At 26.0% G+C, this 22270-nt stretch overlaps 1 protein-coding gene across 2 annotated transcripts; it reads right to left on the minus strand.

Annotated features, from left to right (window-relative positions):
* Positions 1 to 371: 371 nt before the first annotated feature.
* On the minus strand, positions 372 to 22194 carry LOC135925694 (exocyst complex component 6B-like). 2 transcript variants are annotated; one of them, XM_065461139.1, is made up of 23 exons: positions 21978 to 22194; positions 21654 to 21819; positions 20148 to 20286; positions 17484 to 17529; positions 16622 to 16829; positions 16245 to 16526; positions 15661 to 15729; positions 14252 to 14338; positions 13555 to 13601; positions 11870 to 11996; positions 11465 to 11536; positions 9226 to 9275; positions 8933 to 9134; positions 7039 to 7148; positions 4626 to 4737; positions 4394 to 4473; positions 3852 to 3906; positions 3540 to 3612; positions 2787 to 2893; positions 2368 to 2509; positions 2003 to 2082; positions 1498 to 1610; positions 372 to 993 (listed from the first exon to the last, which is right to left on the minus strand). In XM_065461139.1, the coding sequence occupies exons 1-23, from the start codon at positions 22067 to 22069 to the stop codon at positions 864 to 866; spliced, it is 2589 nt and encodes an 862-aa protein (XP_065317211.1). In that variant the 5' UTR covers positions 22070 to 22194; the 3' UTR covers positions 372 to 863. The 2 variants fall into 2 exon arrangements, 1 of the variants encoding a protein (XP_065317211.1); XR_010571713.1 differs by lacking the exons at positions 372 to 993; positions 1498 to 1610 and having other exon boundaries at positions 2368 to 2484.
* Between the last annotated feature and the right edge of the window lie 76 nt (positions 22195 to 22270).

The raw sequence follows: 22270 nt of genomic DNA on the forward strand, positions 1-22270 counted from the left end.
ATTTTCATTGGCGGATTTCCCAAGATTTTTGGTTTTTCATTTTCCTCTTGGTATTTTTTTCCTACAAATTTTAGTCATGGCCGTGAGGCAAGGTGAAAAATAGATGAGAAGCAATATTTGAGGAGAAAAAAACGAGTCAGAATGAAGGAGGGAAAAAGTAAATTAATTTTATTGATTATTTTAATGTAGCAATCAATAGTTATTATATAATATTGATATTTTTAATTAATTTAGTAAAAAGATATTTATAATTTAATAATCTTTATTCTGTTTCGAGTAGTTTTGTTAAACTGCTTGATATGAGCAGATTTTTAAAAATGGCTAACTGAGTATTTTATTCAGAAAAATATTACGCAGACCTGAAGATTTTGCTCATATAAAATAAAAAACCACAATCAATTCAATATAAAATTAAAAGTTAAGTACTTATTGCATTATAGTAACTTTATGAAATACCTATCAATTTTTTTTATAATAAACTTCGAAATCTCAACTGTGCATCATATCTCGCAAAACCTCTCAAGAAAATAATTTAGATAAGGTAGTTTAACAAAAAATCTAATTACTATTATATTAGCCCCCTATAGGGGAAAAAATATATGGACACCCTTTATTCTTTATAATAGTTGAACGCTCTATGCGTAAAATAGGGCCTATTGTTTTTAATTTATATATAAAACTTACATAATAAATAAATTCACAAATTATATTAGACCTAGATTAAAATCGTAATATTTTTATCGACTGATATAGGAAAAGTCTCTTTTTTAAAAAAAAAATCCGTGTAATCAGAGAGCATTCATCCTTTATTTCTGTATAAAAGTTTATAAATATGTATTGCTATTATATAAAAGAGTCGGACGTTATGCAGTGTTTGTATCACTATTGATTTGTTTGAGTTGTTTGAGCAAATTTTCGTGCAATTTTTTGCGATCATTTTTTTTAGTCATATTGCTTAGCAAATTGTCTCTTTGTTTTTCACCCAGCATGAGCCTAATAGAAAAGCAAACAATAAGTTAAATCAATTGAATAGTGATATGTAAAAATGAAGAATTTTCTTTTTTAAATATATCCCCCTCCGAAATCATTATGCCTTTTGTGAACAAATTATTTTAAAATATTTCCGTTAAAACAAGTTTACTAAGTTTTCAATGCTTAAAAAAAATCTATATAAATTTTTCACTAAAACAAACCATTAAAAAAAATTCATAAATAATCAGTGATGAAATTTTCAAATATTATTTCATTTTAAATGCAACGTTATTAACATTCAATCACACCTGAGTTATTACATAAAACGTGTTACATTATATAATATATAGTATATGTATGTATTTACATAATCTCGTTCATCAAAGTCCGTAAAATGAATATTAAAAAATTCAGTTAACCGAGACTATCACTCATACAAAGTAAGTTCGGAAAAGTAGTAAAATTATGCATAAATATATATAATATGTATGTGAAAAAAATGAATGCTGATTTAAAAATAAATACTTTTCGAGCATTAAAGAAGCGAGTTTGGAAGACACGAGGGAATAATTCGAATTTTGCTTGCCATGCTCGGTAATAAAATTGGCCCAGTCCAATTTTATAATCAGGTTTAAAAGCTAAAAAAAAAAATTTTACATAAGAGAAAAACAAATTATACGTTTAGTTTATTTTAAATTTTTAATTATTTTGCTACTTATATAGTTTTATGAAATCTTAAACTAGAGATGGTATGGAAGATAAATATAAAGGGCAAGTAAAAGAAGTAATTTTAAACAAAATCTCTTTTAAAAACTTAGCCATTATTAAAAGTTAATTATAATAAAAATTATTTTACTTTATAAATTTAAATGAGCCCAAGGGATGAATAAAATTTTTTCTACAGTGACACTTGATTTTTTTATATATATATTTTTTTTAAAAAACCTTCTGTTTCGAAGTTAAAAAATAGATTTTTATCATAATATCGAAAAATTTTAATAAATAATTTAGTATAATATCTCTTTTCAACCTGATTTATTTCACGGAAATGGCGAAAAACGTTGAGCGATTTTAATTGTTCGTTTTGCGATATGACATTGTTAAAATTTTCTAAATGTATTATTTTTTTTTAAAAATATGTAATTCAACAAAAATGACTAGCTCCTCAATCAAATTATTCAAAAAACCCTAAGTTTAAAGCTGTGATTTTTTTCTTTTACTATTTGTTAGCTCTAATGTAAAAGTTAAAAATAGTGGAAATGAATAAAATAATAATCCGACGTTGACAAATAGTGAATTAATTTTAAAATATTTTCGAGTTCAAAATTTAGATTCATTTTAATAAACCACCCTTTCAAAAATAGATAAATTTTTCAAAAAAAGGTATTTATTAACCGATGAGATAGGCTAAATTTTGTTGAAAATTTTGAAGGGCAGGTAAGGAAAACATTCGCACTCTGTCAGCTATCAGAAAACCCAATAAACTTTGAGCTAGGTATTCGAAAGCAAAGTCTAGACATAGTTTAAACATAGTTTCCTTTAGAAATATAGTTTTCAAAAAAGATATATGACAAACTTTTTATGATTTATGAATTAAAAATATAAAAATTTACCAACGAATAAAGCCATAGTGTTTAATAAAGTAATAAGAGACCCTAAAATATTTTATATTTGAATAAAACGCTTTTTTAAACATGCTTTAATCAAAAGATTGAACATTTAATGCCAAAATGGTCGGTGTTATAGCGACGCAATATTCATGCTTCCAAGAGTTTCAATTTAACTTAAATAAATAAGATTTATAATTTATATACGTTTGTATTGGGGAAAGATAAAACAGAGTTGCGTATGTCATCTTCGATTCGTAAGACAAAATTGCTGGGCTGTGTGCTTTCATTATTATCCATCCAATCGTATTTAGCTTTTACAAAAATAATTGTTTATTTTTATAAATAAAACAGGAATGCTTTTTTTGTACTTTCATAGGTGTGACGAATAGGGGGGGGGCGTCGATTCGAGGATTGGCCTGTTCTCGTAAATATCATTTTAAGCTAATAAAAATCTTACCTCGTAGAAAAACCTTACTCATCTCTCTTCAAAAATGTATACAAAATATTACTATTAACCATAATTAAAAAATTTCAGAAAAAAGTGAAAAATTAAAATTACTTTTGTAAAAAATATAATAGACAAAGGCCTGCTAAAGTGGACCTAAAGACCTCTTAAATATTTATAGGGTAAACTCACATAATAGTACCCCTCCCACTTTAGAAATTTCGATTGTATCTAAGACATTCGTTGGCGAATATAAAAAGTTTAAGATTATTTTGTACAGGAATTTTAGATAATCTTTTTGCATCCTATATTGTCTATAATAAATAAAATATACTTTCACCTATTATAATTTTTTTTGAATACAACATAATTTTACATATAAAATTTTCAATGATGATAAAAGCCTTTTTTAAAGGATAAATATTTAAAATTTAGCTTCACTTATACTATTTTTTACGAGTTTTCAACTATAATAAAAGAATGATCAATCAAATTTATAAATATATAGTTACCATTAGTAAGGGAGTATACTATTTTTTTGGATATCTCTTGCTTTATCCTAGATTCAGCTTCTTCCCTAATTTCCTATAATAATGATTCGTTAGATTAAATATGTTGCTTAAATTATAAAATCAATTATAATGTTTAACTAAGCTATAAAATTAACGAAAGATTATTTTTTAGTGACCAACTAAAGTATCAAATCACCTGGAATGGAATACAACATATTTTAAAAGCTAACTATAATTAAGGAAAATGCCCCCCCCCATACGGTTCAGAACCGGAATTAAAAATATAGATTTTTAATATAAATTTGCAAATACTTTCATGATGTTTTTGCTGTGCATGCCTGATATCTTGATACTTTGAGAAGTGGATCTAACAAAAAGGAGAAAAATTTAATAAAATTTTCTTAAATAAGCAAGTACGACTTAATATCTCATTTTTTGCAAATCTATTATTCAAACATTCTTATATTTTCTTTTAACCTGTGATTCACACTCTGATATCAAATATTTTACATTCTTATCAAATTTTTTCCCAATATTTTACACCATTTTAAGATGTTTAATTTACAGTAAAACCTCTAAAAACGAACGCCTTGTTAAATATTCTAATTCAGTTCCCAAATCCTTTAAACTAAGGTGACGTCACTCAATAGTGATAAAGGCGTGTTCTTTAAGTCTAAATTAAACCAGGCCTGATATATTTTCGATTTGAACAAATCTCTTTAAGCACGCCTAAATATCAAAATGACTTTTTTTTTGGAATATCACAAAGTTAAAGACGCAACTGAATCAAAGGGGCTTTGAGTATCAATTTATTAGAGGTTCTACCGTATTTTTGAAGTTATTTGGTCTCAAACTTTGTAAACTGAGTTATGTAATCGTCCATGAGAGGCATACATTTTTCAAGGTATTGGATATTTATCGCTATTTGAATCAACTTTTTCAAAAAAAATATGAAAATAAATGTCTAAAAAAAATAAATAATAATATAAAATGAACGATAGGACAAATAATACTCAAAATTAATTAATTTTTCCTAGATAGCTTTGTGGATAAAAAATAATGAAATGTGATATATGTTATTATTACTTGATTAATATTAAGGTCGGTTCTTTTCAGAGAAGCGGATATGCAACCGGATAAACTTCTGGTTAATAAGTTTAATACGGATTTTCTTAAGGAATCGTCGACTTCCGTAAAACTATTTTTAAATCATTTTTATTTAAATAAAAAATTAAAAAATATTAGTTATTGTTTTTATAGCTTACAACATTTGCGGATAAAACAAATAAGGATTAAAAAAAAATATTAGTGCATCTATTCATAAATGACCAATATTCAAGGTCGCTTGAGTCATCATGTAAAAATTTACTAACCAACGACCAAATTATATTATTTTAAGTTAAAAAATATTTTTAGCCATGTTCGGTCCGAGCATATTTAGTAAACATTGTTTTATTTTATTTACTCCTTCCTCATCCCCTTTCATTAGCTCAGGTTTATTCGTTTAGTTTTTTTTCTATCATACAAGTTTCAAAAAATTATTTTAAAGACTCAGGCTTACCCACCCGTAGAGGGAATAAAAGTAGTTAATCTGGGCCAGATCCAATGGTCTCTGAGAATAGGTTTCCATTTAAGGAATAATGGATTATGATTCATTTATCCATATTTTTTATTAATGTTTATAATAATAAAAAAATAGATCAGGCCGACAGTTCAGGTCAGAGTTGATAAGTTCTAACCACGGCCTGGCATGGTCTATATAGTCGTTTTTTGAAACTCGCATGATGTTGGAAGACAATTAAATAAAAAAACCAAAGTCGGGGCAAGCCCATGAGGGGGTGTGGAGTTGAAAAATATAATTCATAAAATAAAGAATATCTAAAACATATTTGTACCAGGCCTGGAAAATTCAACCTGGGCCTGCAGGTCTCTGACGCATATTGACCATACTCCCTATGTGGTTCACCTTTGAACCATAACTTAACCTCGTATAGGTTGGTTTCAGAAGAAAACAATCCACTGGGAAACTAGGGCCTGCTGTGCCTTACTGCATATCGTCCAAACCTTGGAACCTAACTGCCATTCAAAAAACTATGATTTAAACTACAATTTGTCTGAGAAATTTGAAAAATTTAGGACGCTCAATCAGCTTTGATCTCTAGCCTTCACAAACTAGTTCGAATAAATTAACATTTATATTAGAGATCTGCAAGGTTAGGCCCGGGCCGGGCCTAATTCTATTTAAAATAATCGAATTCGGGCCGGGCTTAATATTTTCAAAAAAATTTCGGGCCGGGTCGGGTCGGACCTTGAAAATTTTATTAGATATTCTAAATTTATCAATTTTATATTGAATTTTTTATGTAAAATAAAAAATTTTGATTTAATTTATTGAAACTAAACGCTATATAACATATTTCTTTTATTTGTAATTATAAAAATTAATTTCTATATTTAAATAAATTCGGGGTTGGCCGGGCCGGTAAATTTTTTTAAAAATAAATTTCGGGTTCGGGCCGGGCCGGCAAAACTTTTTTAAAAAAATTTTCGGGCCGGGCTTAAAAATTAGGCCCGATGCAGATCACTTTGCTGTTTGACATAAATATCTGATGTGGTGGTTAGAATTTTAAAATGATTTAGTGGTGGAATGACATTAGTCCGGGCTACCTTAGTCTGAAGACAACCTTAATTTCTTCCGAAAAAAAAAACAAGATATGCTATACGCCTTAATCTACGTTGGTAGACATAATATCTTACCAATTGAACCAAGGTAGCAATCAATAAGGTAAGATAATATTAAAGGTTTAAAATATGTTAAAAAAACACTTTAGCTGAAATTATGTAGTGACTTTCTAAAGTGAACCAAAAAGAATTAAGTGGTTAGATTGGAACAAAAAATTTAAATTATTATTTAGTATTTTAACTCAATAAAATCATTGTGAGATGTGAGGTTGGCGTCCCTTTTAATTCAACTACCTTAATTAAGATTCCTTTATGATTATCAGACCTGCAGAGGTACCATTTGCATGGCCCAGCCCGGATTTTTTAAAATATATAAATTTATTTTTAATTTTTATAGTTAATGGCATTTTAGAATATTCGGTTTATTTTAAAAAAAAAATTCTTAGGCCCGGCCTGGGTATATTTTTTTAAAAAAATTAAAATACGTCCGGCCTGTGGTCTCTGATAATTATAACTTACGAATTTCCTTAAAGATAAATAATACATTAAATTTAGTACATTTTTAACTATATTACAAGATTTTAATTTAACTAGTAAATTGTACATGAAGATGCTTGTGTTGTAAAAACACCATGCCAAAAAATAAAATTATATATGATCTATATATTTTACGAAAAAAACAAATTTTTTGAATTTCTTTTTAAAAAAACAGATATTTACGATCTCGACTCAAACTCAATAATGTTTAAAAGCAGATTTAGAGACCCTCTAATGATCAAAAATGGTGAATATATTTTTAAATTTTTTTAAAATTAACCTTAAATTGGGTAAATCCTTGCTAAACGTTAAACAAGTCAAGATGTAAGTCTTGATATGGTCGTATATGACTGGAAGACTACCCGAAAACGGAAAATAATACGGATAATTCTAAGTATTTTTAAAACAAATTTTAACGAAATAAAAAAAATAAATAAAGGAATTTATGAAAAGATCAATATAAGATGTAATAGCCATTTTTATGCAAATATTCTAGTTGTATTTTTCGACATTAAATTGCTGTACCGGCGTAAACTAAAGGAAAATCTGATACCTCAAATTCTGTGTATTAACTCGATTAACCAGATTGAGGATCATCCATGACCTCCTCAGAACTCCTCAAGAGTTTAACCTAGGTTTTATTTCAAACGAATTCCCTTAGCCTCCGAGACGTGAACCGATAAAATTAGTGATCTAGTAATCTAAAAATTTGGATGAATTCACAATCGCAATTCCCAAAATACGCACCATTCTTTTATTTCTTTTATTAAAAAAATATTCTACCGATCTTTTTCCGAGAGATTTAGCTATACTACATATAAATACATATATTCATAGGATGGAATTGAAGTTTAATTTTTTTTAACTTGGCAGTTAGCTATGTTGTTTGTAATTTTTCCTTCTCGCGCGTTATCAATAATTAGGCAAAAGTTTGTATTTTTTTTGGCTCAACAACATGGCGATAATGTTTCACCCTATTAGGATGGGAGGTTATATTTAAAGAAAGTTTATTTAATTATATATTTTAATTCACAAGAATTAATATTAACAAAGAACATTTAAAGATCGATTTCCATCTTAAATTCTAAAGGTTGTACTGAATGATTCATTAGGAATCCAAACCCCCAATATAATATTCAAATTTGTTTTTAAATTATGAGCCAATTAAAGATCGTTTAAACAGAGCCCATGTTATTCTTAGTTAAAGGTGATAAAGCACTAAAGGCATACCTTAACTATAACGGATGTCATTAGTGTTGTTAAACGGCTCTTTTAAAAACGGCTAAAATATTTTAGCGAAAAAAAATTATGCAGACCTGGATTTTCTCGTAGATGACAAAAAAATTTGGACATCGAATAACGAAATCTCGAGGCTTGCGTAATATTATTTTGGCTAAAATCTTAATTTAAAATTGACAACTGTTTAACAACACTAGATGTCATACTTATTGGGCGATAATTTGATTTTTAATTCAATCAATTGACTCAAGAAACAGAGTCCCAGTCTCCAAATTTTCCTATAGTTCAGGCAGTCTAAATAACCAACATCATCCTCAAATGAGATAGTCGGCCTAAATAAGTCTTCAGAAAAGAACCTATTTTTTAAATTTTTTTAACAATTACGTTTGCTAATAAGCTCTCATTATATTTTCTAAGAACAAATAATAATTTTTATTAAAATAGACTTATAATATACATAAGATCATATGGCAATTTATTTTATCAATTAGAAGCCATAATATTTTAACCTATTTATGCATATTATAATAGGAGAACCGTTGGTCACTTACATATGTTTCTTTGATAAAACTTTTGCAAATCTTCTCGATGAACTTTTTTATCATAGTAAACATAAGGCAAACTATTATAGGTTCTAAATGACAAATTTTAGTGCCTTAATTATCAGTGTATGTTATAAGTCTATGATCATAATATGGTAAAATTTATGTAACGGAAAAATTGTTTCACATATTCTTAAATGTAAAAATTTATCTAATTTTTTATAAAACAGTTTAATAATATAATTATCATATTTCCACTAATAACTCTAGTTAGGAGAAAGTCGTCAATTTATTTTAAAAATTTATTACAATTACATACAAAATTGTTTCGATTATTTGCATAATCAATCTTAAGAAAAGGAAATGTGATATTTAAAAAAAACATAAACTAACAGTAGTCTGAAGTTTTTTGGCGGAAGAACTTTGGTTGACGGAAAGTTGGTCGAAAAATTTCCCGTATAGTTTTTCGTCCTTTTTCAAATAGCTCTGCAAACTTTCTTCATTTTGACAATCTATAGGCCGATAGAAATCCAGAGCCAAGGCCTTGTGAAATAATTGCACCATTTGCATTCTTAAAATCTCTTGATATTGTTCTCTGTGGTAAATCAACGGGTGAATATATATATGCTTCAAAAATAAATTAAAAGGTTTTATTTTATGTATTTATTATTAATTGGAAAACAAACCTGATCTCAATGAGCAATTCATATACCTTGTTAACGAAAAACCCGTATTCCTTAATTATTTTTTATTATTAGTAATGTTTATAGGAATTATTTGTAATTATCTAATTGTAAAATCATGAATGATAATGTAATAATCTAGAGGCCTGCATCGAAGCTGTTTTTGGGAGTCCGACCTGGTCCAAAAACATTTCAGCATTTTGTGTTTGACGTATTCATTCGATAAATTAGGCCCAGAATTTTTTTAATTTCTATTTCAGGGTCAAAATTTCCTGATAGTTACAGATTAAATAAAAAAATATTATTTAATTTTTTGAGTGATTTTATATTTTTTAATAAAAATAAATATATTATACAATAGTTAGTCGCATTTTTCAGTTTTTTAATAGTTACATCAGAATTTTATTTATCAATCTTCAAAACTTTATATTTATGATTAACTTAAGATAACATAATAAATGTATAAAATCAAGGCTTAAATATAAAATTTTGAAATAAGGGGAGCTATGCCTCACTTGAATAATTCGAATTTAACAGATTAGTAACGAACACAAATAGTAAATTCTTCGTTTTTCAAATCATTTTAGGCGATTATCGATTATAATTATGTTTTTAATGAAATTCAATCATTTGTCATTTCTATTGATAACCTATCAAACGGACAGGTGATGTGATTAACAAGGATCATCATTTACTCGTGAAAGGCTTGTCTTAGTTGGAACTAGAGGTCTACAAATGTTTTAAAAATATTTAGATGGATGGGGACTAAAAATGTTAGTGGGTCCATTCATGAAAGAGTGATACTCAACGGCATTAAATTATTTAAATGAAAAATATAAATGACTTTACATTTAAATAACAATAGATGAGCAGGTGAAGTTGCGACAGAAGATAGAAGTATACACAAAGATATCACAAAATATTTGAATTTAAGAGTATTGGTTTGATTTGAATTACCCGTGTTTTTTGAAAATGAAAAGAATTTAAATATATTTTTCCAATCATAAAGAATATTAGCTATTCCGGTAACAACCACGCTTTAGCTTTGCTGGAAGATTTCTTCGACAAAAAACAACGCTTGAATCTAGAAAAAGGTGGATGCATTATTACTCTTATATTATAATTATAAATATTATCAGAACCGAATTTTATTAATTTTACCTTATAATTTTTTAACTATTTTGGATTTGATGAAATAAATTTAAACCCAACATTTATATCTTTCATTGTATTAGGAATTTATATACCTATTTTTTAAATTATTTATCCCAATTATAAAACTATACTATACTGAATAAAATCCTTAAAAACTGTTTAATTTTATTTTACAGTTGAATTCTTATGAATGGTATTTAAGCGAGCATAAGATTTTTTTAAAACCATGTCTGATTGATAACTTTTTTTTTTCAAGACCATTGATAGACAGGCTAAAAAATTGAAAACAATGGGCGGGCTGATATATATCTAAAGGTTATGGGAAGCAGGCTCCTTAAAAAATGTGAAAAGTGAGGGTGGGTATTTTTTCGTAAAACATGGAAAGGGGGGGTTAAAAACTTTCAAACGATAGATGGGTGGGTAGTTAATATTTTTCCAAAAACCATGGACAGGAGGGTGGGTTAAAAAATAAAACATGAACGGGCTAGATCGTGGGTTTAAAAAATCAGCTCATTGCAGACCTATAGTTGGTATTAATTGCTGTAAAAAATGGCATGTCTTATATAGAAGAAACAACTCTGCCTTAAAAATTAGCTCAGCATTATAAATTAAACTAATATGTCTTTTAATTTCGTAAATAACTTGATTGCGTGTTTTTTATCATCATATTAAAATAACTTTTTGTTTAAAATAAGATGTGCAATTTTAAAAAAAATCTGCCAGTATATTTTCGCATAAATTATTTATATAAAGGTTTTTAAAAAAAATTTATTCAAATAATTCGAATCGAATATAATTAGTAAATTATTCGTACGAATATAAATAATGCACTATTAGATGTGTATTTGTTTTAGCCCGCCATTGAAAGATATTTAGACTACATGTGAAGGGCATTTAGGGCATTTAGATAAAAAGCCTTTCAATGGCGTCTACTACAACCAATGACATTGATTATCGCTGACTTTCAATGTGTGTACACTAATGAATCGCCAGTCAAGGTTAGCGACATTGGAAATGATATAATATATTATTAGATAAATAAATAAATTAAAAACGTAATAAAATAATAATGGGTAGTATATTAAACTTTTAAGGTTAAGCAAAACAGGACAATTAAATTCTTGAGATCCAGGATTAAAAGGGAATCGGTGCAATAAGCCTATACACGGTTGTCATTGAAAAAATAATATATAGGCAACTAGTTTTTTTAATCATAAATTTAATGATAAATAACCATGAAATGCATAAATGAAACTTACCCGGCTAAATAAATGGCTATAATAACACAATCCAATATATTGCACTTATTTATTTATTCTTTCTTTCATGTATATTCTTAAACTAAATCAATTATGAAGATTGTTCCACTTAACTGTTAATGAACTCTACAAAATTCCATAGGTAAATTTTTATTTCCTTCCCGTTTAAGATAATAATGAAAAATTAACTCAAATTTTGGTCAATCAATTTTTTAAAAAAATTCCACGCTCACCGATTTGGTCTTCAAGAGAGCTATGGATTTAGTCGACGTTGTATCCCACAATTCATCTAGATAAGGCTTATTAATCAAGCCAGATTTACGGGTAGTCACCATAATGTAATCTTCCATTATGAAAAAGCTATTTTGATAGAAACACGGAAGAAAAAAAAAATAAAATATACGGTTGACGTATAACTTACCTAATTTTTAACATCATGTTTTTTTAAATATAAAAAATACATTTGTTATGAGAAGAACCAATTAGATTCAAACTAGACATAGGCCACAGTATATATTTTTCGTTCCGATTGTCATAACCTTTCGGAACCGTCCCTTATATGACTGAGGCTTTTTTTTCTTTCTCTCTATGTATATTTATATAATCTGCAGTTGAGTATGGTTAATCTTTTTAGTGTTGTATAATCTCTTTATGCTTCTAATTACGATTTTTAGTATTTCCATTTTATTCTATAATTTGGGTATTTTATCAATTACTTAATTTTGATACTTGATTGTAGACTAAACAACTTTTGAACTAAGACACCTTATTATGGTTTTTTTTAAATTATTTGGTGGATTATATTTTTCATATTTTATAAAAAAAAATTCTTTTGCTATATAGGCTGTTTTGTCTATACTAGACGGCTGGCTGTGCTGTTTAGTAATAAGTGACCCATATTGTTTAAGTATTTATTCAGAGCTTTTAAGAATATGAATGATTGATAATTATGAGGGAAACATCAAAATTAAATCTTTTTTAAATATTGGTCATCTTATGTCCATATGAAAATTAATATTTCGAATTTATTATGAGCTGCAATTTTTCAATTTTTTTCTATTATTTTTTTACTATTTTTCTAAAAATTTCTTCAATAATAAGCGCGGTTAGATAATTATTTAAAAATTAAAATATAGCGAATGATGTATAAAAAACGTTATATATTTCCGTGCAATAAGAGGTTTTTTCTATCGTTAAAATCATTTTAAGGCATTATAAATCATTTACGAGTGATATTATGCATATTTAAATAAATAAATTTTCCAATTTATTTATTCTTTAAAATATGGATAAAAAAAATTTTATAAGGAAATATGAATAAAAAAAATTTTTTTAATTAAAGATCATCATAATCATTTCGAAATATTAATTTTCAAATGGACATAAAATGATCAATATTTTAAAAAAATAATTAATTTTGATGTTTCCCCCTTAATTATCAATTATGACTTTATAATTAAATATTAGATTCAATATTCGAACTAATTTACTTTTAATTTTTTTTTAATTTATCTCATTTTTTATTACATTAAAAAATAGCATGATATATATCTATATTATAATCACATTTATTAAAAAGACATTTAAAAAAATTATTAAATAATTTAAAAAAAGATAAATATAAGTTTTAAAAAAAACATAGCCGTGGCGGGCTAAAAAAAGGCTATTAACATCAATAAAACGCTAAAAAAGCAGATCTTTGTATTTTTAATTCCAATCTCAAGTAATAATTGATGATAAGATAAAATTTCGTTTCAGTTATTACTAGAACATATATAAACGTGCCTACAAATTTTTATAGAAATTGAGAGGGATGACCGAAAGGTGTTAGATTTAACATGGAATGAACTATATAATTCATTTTAATTTTTTTTTACTAAATATGTCACTAAATAAATCTGTAATGAAGAATACTTACCCTGCAACTTCACGTAAGTAAGTTTGATAAGAACTCAACGATTCGTTCTATATATATTTATTTTTTTAGAAAAAAAAAATTGAAAAAACTTAATATATTATATAGTTAAGCCGTTTAATAAAGAAAGTTTGTAGAGGGCCCGGCCCGTAAAGTTAAAATGTTAAATGCGGAAAGGAGTTAATATCGGGTTAGCCTGTATTTAATTTTGTTAATTAATATATCAATTTATTTAATTCATAATGTATAGCTACATTCCAATCTTAAACTATAATACAATAAAAATAAAATCGGAATTGGGGACGACAAGTTCTCCAAAAAAATGAATAATTATATTTTAAAATAGTAATTTAAATACTTTGTTTTAAAAAAATAATTCCCTTGCCACTTATATTTTTTAAATTTAATGCTTGGCATATGTCCAAGGGGGAATAAAATAATTGGTTAGAATTCCGTTTTAATTAATTGTAGTAAACGTAATAATAACTAATGAAAAGAGTTGAAATAGTAGAAATTAGTAGTTTTGTTAAATGATTATTTAATAAATTATATTATGGGGATTAATTATAACCTCAGCTACTATGTTTTTTTTTGAGAGATTATAAAAAACTTTAAAAATCAGTTTATATTTATATCAGCTAATATTTCTCAATTTAAGATATATTAAACATTATAATGGTAATAAAAGACAGTGATGTACCATTTGATTTTGGGGAGGCTGCAGTATGAGTTTGATCTGTTTTTGTCTTTGCTTCCTGTAATAATCGATGAAATTATCTTTATTGCCCTGTGTATAATGAAGAAAAAAAATATAAGATGAACCCAGGGTTGGGGATATTTTCAAAAAATTGTATTAAAATATGAATACAATTCAAAAAGTATTTACATACAAATATTTTGCAGAAAACTTTATGCAAAAATAAATGCTTTGATGAATAATTTTTTTCAAGTCGATTTTTTTAGTATCACACTATCAATTTTTTTTGCTTAAATAATATTTCTATTATTAATCATTTTTAAAATTATCGAATATCTGCAGTAATACGTAATTATAATATTTACTATTTAACCAGTAGCATAACATAAATTATGTAATAATTGTAAAGATAATTAATATTACTTTTTGCAGAACATATAATAAATTGCTAGAGGATGAAATATCTCCATATTGGTTTTATTTTTAGTAGATATTACATTTCTTTCCCTATATTAATAATTTTGGATAAAATTTTGAAAAAAATTCCATTCATAATTGTCAAATTACATTTAAAAGATGTTGCCGTTGTGATAGAATCCCTGCAAAAATATCTAATAAATATAATAATCTAATATAGAAACTCTTTTTAATTAGTATATCCTTATAATCATCAAAAAAATACTTGTGTTCGCTTTAGATAATACTCATTTTAGAAATAAAATAGGATTTAAAATGTAAGGTATTAATCTTTTCGCTAAATAAAATAATCAAGGGGATTTACATTTTATAATTTTATAATAAAAAATAAAGTATTTGTATTCGTCTGAAAATCGTAAAATACAAAATACTTTTTATTTTGTAGTATTTAAAACACAAAATTATTTATATTTTTTAGTATTTAAAATACAAATACTAAATACTTTCTAAAATATTTAAATAAATAATATAAACAAAAAAGTATTTGTATTAAGTATTTTATAGTAAGTATTTGCATTACTGCCCAATCCTGGTTGGACCAGAATTTCAGACAAGACGACAAATTTTTTGTTTAGAAATCATACTTTTTATTTTTTTATTTTAACGAATTTGTTATCCAGGTTTCATATTCATTTTGATTTTTAAAAAATATTTTTATTTTTGTCCAGTGAAAATAATCCTTTCATAACCTTAAGTTGTTTATTCAACGTATTCAATCCTTCTTTTTTTATTATTAAATTATCTTATTTAGTTATTGTTAAATATAAGTTATTACCATTCATTCCAGGGTTGCTGGAATTTTCAGATATGCCCCTTTCTAATGAAAGTTAAGAAGAATTCAGTAAAAGACAAAACCCATCTTGATAAATATTTAATGGAGTTTGATTTAAAAAAGGAAGGAATTAAAACTTATATATATATAAAAATGCACTAACTAAGATGGTATTGATATGTAAACAGCGATATAAGAGCGAAAAATCGACGAATTTTGAAGGATCTATCCCCTAAAAAAATTACATAATTATATTTAGCATATATATATATATATATATATATATTTTATGTAAGGATTAAGGAGGTAAATAAATAGTTTAATTTAAATGTCACATTAAAGAGTTTAAATATAAATTAAGTATATTTTTACAATTAAGTAAAACCAAATAAAAAGTTTATCTGCCAGAAGAAGATCATTATCTTTAAGAAATAAATTTATATTATTTAAACACAAATAAAGAATGTGCCAAAAAATATTTAAAGTGAAATAACAATGAATGATGATAGAAATGCTTATAAATATTCTCTCGAGTAATGATATATAATTATTAAAAAATCTATAAAAATTAGCAATTTATATAGCTTACTTAATCTAGGGTCACAACCCTCCTCCCTTCACTCGCTGCAAAAAATAAAATCCATTTTGTACACAAACTATTGCGTATATTTTAAAAATTCCGTTATAAAAGATTTTAAAAAAAACTTAAATAGAAAAAAAAAGAATTCTTTTAAATCATTTAATGACCTGATATAAAATGCTAGGATTTTCCTCTCCCGATAAGTTCCGCGTGATTTCAAAATTTTCCCCTATATTGTCGCTTTCAAAATTTTGGCCAGGACTCATTTCTGAATCAAAAGGTGAACCCCTGCTTAGTCGAGAAGAATTGTTGGCATCGCGTAATAAGGAAGTCGGAGGTGGAGGTTGTGTGAGATATTGATTAGATGGAGTCGTTTTATCACCGGAAGTATGTATTAATTTCAGCCTCTTAAGGACGGATTGGAGACTGGAGTACCGGGATTTAAAATCCTTACAAAGTTAATTTCATTTTTTTAACGGTGTAATAAATTGGGAAAAAAAGACGAATATAAAATAATATTAGAAGAAATAAAGTATAAACAAACCTGATTTTTCATGGCTTCCCTACCCAAAATTGCCGACTTTTGCCTAATAATTTCTAAAAAATCTTTTAATTCCCCCTCCGACGCCTTCTTGATGTTGTTCCTCACCTCTGCTACCGAGATTTTAAGCGCTTTGGCTAATTCGAAATTGTATATCTTAGGAAATTGATTGTTTTCCAATATTTCCAAGGTTTTGAGAGCGGCATAATAACTAAACATGTTTTTTTATAAGGAATATAATTTTTGAGGATAAACTCAACGAATTATTGAATAAAGGGTAGAAAACAGTATGGGGTGATATTGGATAATAGAAACAGTTATATAATGAGATTGGGCATGTCAAATTGGGTTTATTTTATCGGTTTTGCGGAGTTAGTATGATATAAAGGAGAAAGAATAGCCATGAAATACACAAAGATTCAGGTGAATGTTACACAGACCAAATTAAATTCAGGAGAATAGTAATAATTATCAGACTTTTTATATATTATTTTTAACAAATTTCTCAGAAAAATGTTTAACTTGCTGTAATTATTGCGAAAATATGAATAAATCTTTTTGTATTTTTGTATTCATTATTATTTTTTTGCATTTTCTTAAAAAAGATATTGAATTTAATAAAATGGAGAATGTCACAATAAGAGATATATTATTATATGAATATATATTTAAAAAATTTCATTGCATAAATGCAACGCTCATCTTTAAATCAGCATTCATAGTTAGCGCGAATTTGAGGCAAAGTATGCAAAATATAATATAAGTATAATAATTTTACATTTTTTTATACTTCGGCGAGAATTCGCGCCATCTGTGAATTCAGAGTAATAGGTGAAAAAAATAAATAGAAAAAAATGATTTATACCGTTTATCCTTGAGTTGTTGCTGAAGTTTGATATAAGTCGTTAATACTATAAATTTTTTTAAATACATGTATATTATTCATTTATAATGTATTATTCTTTAGATTTAGTTCAAGAAATATTCTTTTTAAAATTTAAAATTTGCCTAATTTGGCAAATATGAAAGGTTACTCATTTCTGATAAATCTATTTCATATTTGGCAGCTTCCATTATAATATTATTATGAAAATAATTAAATTTATTCTTTCCCATATTTACTATCTTTCTTTCGAAATGATCAAAAATAAGCATTAGGACTGGGCTAAAAAAAAATCCAAAATAATCCCAGACTGGGCCTGATTACTTTTCAAATACGTACCAGGCCTACAATTTCGACCCCTGCAGATCACTGATATCTTTGAATTTTGGCATCTATTAAATATTTATATACACAAGACAGGAGAACTAACAGGGGTACTATAGCTTCAAACTATTCTAACTGATTTTGAGTGTACCGCTCAAATGCTTTCAAAAAGACATTTACCCTAATTAATCTCGCATGTATCATTTACAGTCTATATGAAGGTTAACAAAACTATCAGAGCAGAACTTAACAACAACATGGATTATGTGTTAAATAAAGTGTTCTATCCTTGGATTAATATGTTAGCTAGTAATGAGTATAATTGAATAAATACCTTCCTTATATATAAGAACATAATTTATTTAGGCGATGCGATATTCTCTTATGGAATCAGTAAAAAATATATTATTTATATTTTAAATATATATTTATAAATTATAAATTGATGTGATTTCAATTTTTTATTAATTTTTTTTTTTAAAGTAGTTAACAAATTGCCTAGATCTAACACTACGGTGAAAGGCTGGCAGTATACCTGAAACGAATTATTCGTTATCCGATTAGTATTGCACTAATATGAATATCAAAATTATCCGATTCAAAAATTCGAATCAAATACAAATAAAGAAAATATACATTATTTGTCGAATAATTGTATATTCATTATTCGATCGAAGTATTTGAGATTATTTTAAAATTATTTTATAATAACCGTAAACAATGATAACTATTTTGCTTAGGAAATTATTCAAAAAATATTTGAAACCATACCTATTTAATATTATGTTCCTAATGAAGGAATTAGGAACTTTTTACTGTACCTATTTAATAATATATTTCTTGTGAAGGAATTGGTAAATTTTTACTGTGCCTATCTTGTGAAGGAATTAGGAAATTTTTGCGTTTATTTTATTTCATTTCAAAACGTGATAAACTGAAATAATTTTAATATAGATTTGGAAATAAGCGAACAAAATTTGAATGTTTTAAATTGAATTAATTCTATAAATAATTAATATTTTAAATAAATTTTTATCATATTAACCCATTTATATTAAATTGATGTTTTACTTTTATTTTTATCCACTCAATTAAATTTGTTCATCTGTTATCTGGATTTTTTTTACAAAATTGATGTTTTTTGAAAATATTGAATATAAATTAAATTTTTCTATCGAATAATGATTTTATATTCGATTCGTTAACCTAATTACTCGATTCATACAGAGTGCCTTTAATAAAACGGCACATAGAAGAGCATTCTACATTAAAGTTATTGTGCAAAAAAAAGCAATTTGAGTATTATAAGGCTATCGGGAGACGACAAGCGATGGTGGAATGGTCTTCTTCGTAGAGTAACTTATGATGAAAAATATGATTGGTAATAAATAAATTGGCGCATTTATTAAATATCGTCATAACGTGATATATTTACTAATAAAACTAATTTTAATTTAATTCCGATAATCACTTTAAAACTAAATTGAAAATTAAAAAAAAATACCCACTAAATTAGTACTATTCTTTTAATATAATGATGAGAAGATAATCTTAAATTTAATATAGAACACGGCATTTTATATATAAATTTTCAAAAGAAAATTTTTAAGACATCTCTGGACATTGACTAGCATCTTTCTATTGTTAAATAATATGTTTTTTTAAGTTTGGCGTAAATTAACCAACTTTATAAAATTCGATCTCCATTAAAATTGCATGTAAGGTGGTGAATATTCACATCAATAAACTCCATATTTAATAGGGATTTTTAATATTATAATGTTTGCTAATTTTTTTTTAAACTTATTTCTTTTTTATATATTAGTTTTTTTTTAATTATAATTTGCTTTTTTGGGATTATAAACTGTATACATATAGGATATTTAGAGTGTTAAAAGGTTAGAAATCTATTTGTAAAAAATTTTATTTTTAATTTTAATACAGTAAAACTTTTATAATGTTTTCTAAAAGGATTAGAAATTTAAGATTAAAAATGCGAAAATTTTAAAACCGAGGTTACATTGTTTAAATATGTAATTTATGTAAGATCTTGATACAAAAACGACAAAAAAGAAAAGCTATAAAGTTTTAAAGTAAAATCTTCTGTTGCAATCATTCATTGTTAAAAATATATGAAGAATAGAAGAGTAATTAGCAACAGGTTTATGAATGTAAAGGAAAACTTTTAAGGGATTCTCTTTAATTTAAAAACCTTCTATAAAGTGAACATAACTGGTGTGCTATTGATTGGTAGCGCTTTAAGGGGGGTGGGGAATTAATCTAATTAAAAATACATTCTTTTTAAATGCAAAAGAACATAACCTGGGACACAAATTTTTGCTTGATTCACAGATGCCTCAATGTTAGTAGAGATTCTTTCATATTTGGCAGAGTCCTCTAACCTTTTAATCAAAACTTTACCAGGGAGTTGTACATCCGTGTTCGTTTGTATTATATCATTCTAAACAACAATAAAAAATTCGAATACAAAAATTTCACAAATAAAATGATGTATAATAATAAATAATTTCATTTTTATATAATACTTTAAAATGGGATAGGTTAAAAAAAGTATGATCTTAGTTGATAACTTGGTGTAATTTTTTTTTTTTCATTTTGCAAATTCTTGGTCAAAATTAAGTTATGGTCATTATCTTTCTCTAACTAACACCTCCACCATTAAGAACCTCAATAATGGCAATATATAGTGATACTAAAAAATAAATATCAATGCATTTATTGTTTTTTATTGTTTTGTTAAATGTCAATCTGTTATAAAAATTATTTATATTCTTTTCATAATTTAAATAACTGACTTGTAGCTGGCAAATTTTTTAGCAAATAGGTCATAGATTATAAAAAAAATTAACAATGGACTAGATAAAATTTGTCTCAACTACTGCTGAGTGTAACAAGAGCAAAGGAAAGTAAAAAGCTAACCTAAGGCACATTTATTTAATCTATGGGAGAACAATTCTGGAATCTATAATTTTAAAAAATTCTTATCATTTAACAGTTAAAGCATATCATTTGTTTTGATAGATAGATTTTGATTTTATAGGTAATAAATTATTTTTACAAGTTAGATATTCCATGTATTCATAACTATTCATGCAGAATTATATTAGTTTAAAACAAAAACGTTATTACAAGTACTTTTTTAAAAAAAATCGGTCTTTATGTCATTTTTTCTTATGACAGATGTGTCCTAGGGTTGCATTATGAAGGAAGGACAGTTTTTTAAGGCCAATTTTTATGGATGGCCAGAAATGGGATTGGGCCAATGTTTTCCAAACAGTCTCTTCCCATTTACTAATCATTTATTTAAAAAAAACCAGATTATTTTTATATTATAAAATATCATTTTAAACTAGCTAAATAACAGCACCCAATGGGAACAACCAGTAATTTTTTAATATTATTTTTCCTAAAAAGCACAATTAATTTAACACCCACCCATTGCTAATCCTTTTCTAAATAAATGCTTATGAAGTTGTTTTGGGTATACCCACAATGTTGCTATGTTAATAATAAAAATAATGAAATCATGGTCAGTGCTGCCCTTAAAATATTTACTACCCTTGGGCAATAATTTCAATTTATTGAAAAACACAATAAATTATATACTATTGAGATATTACATTTCATGTCAATTTAGATATCATATATACATTTATCTTTTAATTATAATTAACAATTTGCTGTCCCTATTTTGCCACTTTTTTGATATTCTTAGGCTATAACTAAGGTAGTTCATAAGGACAGTCCTGCTTATGATCTCTTCTTGATTTTTCCAATTATTTTAAAATTCAAGATGCATTATTAAACTTTTAATTTGGTCATATCATTCCTTATATGAGGTAATTCGTGAATTGATTCTGTGAAACCCTGATAGTAGTGGCTGCATAATCGTTCAATGTCCTTATCAAGAGATTTTATCCTCGCCTGCAATGATTCTAGAAATTCTTTTTGTGCCTCATGATCAAAGAGATTCCTTTAAAAAGTATAAAATTTTAACAATGTTTTATCCATATAAAAAATATAATATTTAAAAATCCTAATTTACTAATACCATTATTTAAATTAATTTTCAATAGAACAACCATATTTTATAAAATTATGCAATATAATAGATTAAATTATATATATAACCTAAATGTAGGGCCTAGTGGACCATCAGTTGATTCTATGTCTTGAATTATATGATCCAAATGTGATTGACTAAGTTTGCTTTCATTAGTCATTTCTTTAAAGAATTTTCAATAGTGTACAATGCAAAAAAATCATATTGAAATATAATCTATAAAATATAACATCTATTTTACAAAAAAACGCATTGATATTTTCGTTCAGATATGAACAAGATAAATAATAAACTAGTGTGACACTTCATATAAATCAAAATTCGCAGTCAAACTGTCAGCTTAGAGCCCTTCATAATCTAC

This window comes from Gordionus sp. m RMFG-2023, chromosome 3, assembly GCF_954871325.1.
Source record: "Gordionus sp. m RMFG-2023 chromosome 3, tfGorSpeb1-WG-v2, whole genome shotgun sequence".
Classification (NCBI taxonomy): Eukaryota; Metazoa; Nematomorpha; class Gordioida; order Chordodea; family Parachordodidae; genus Gordionus; species Gordionus sp. m RMFG-2023.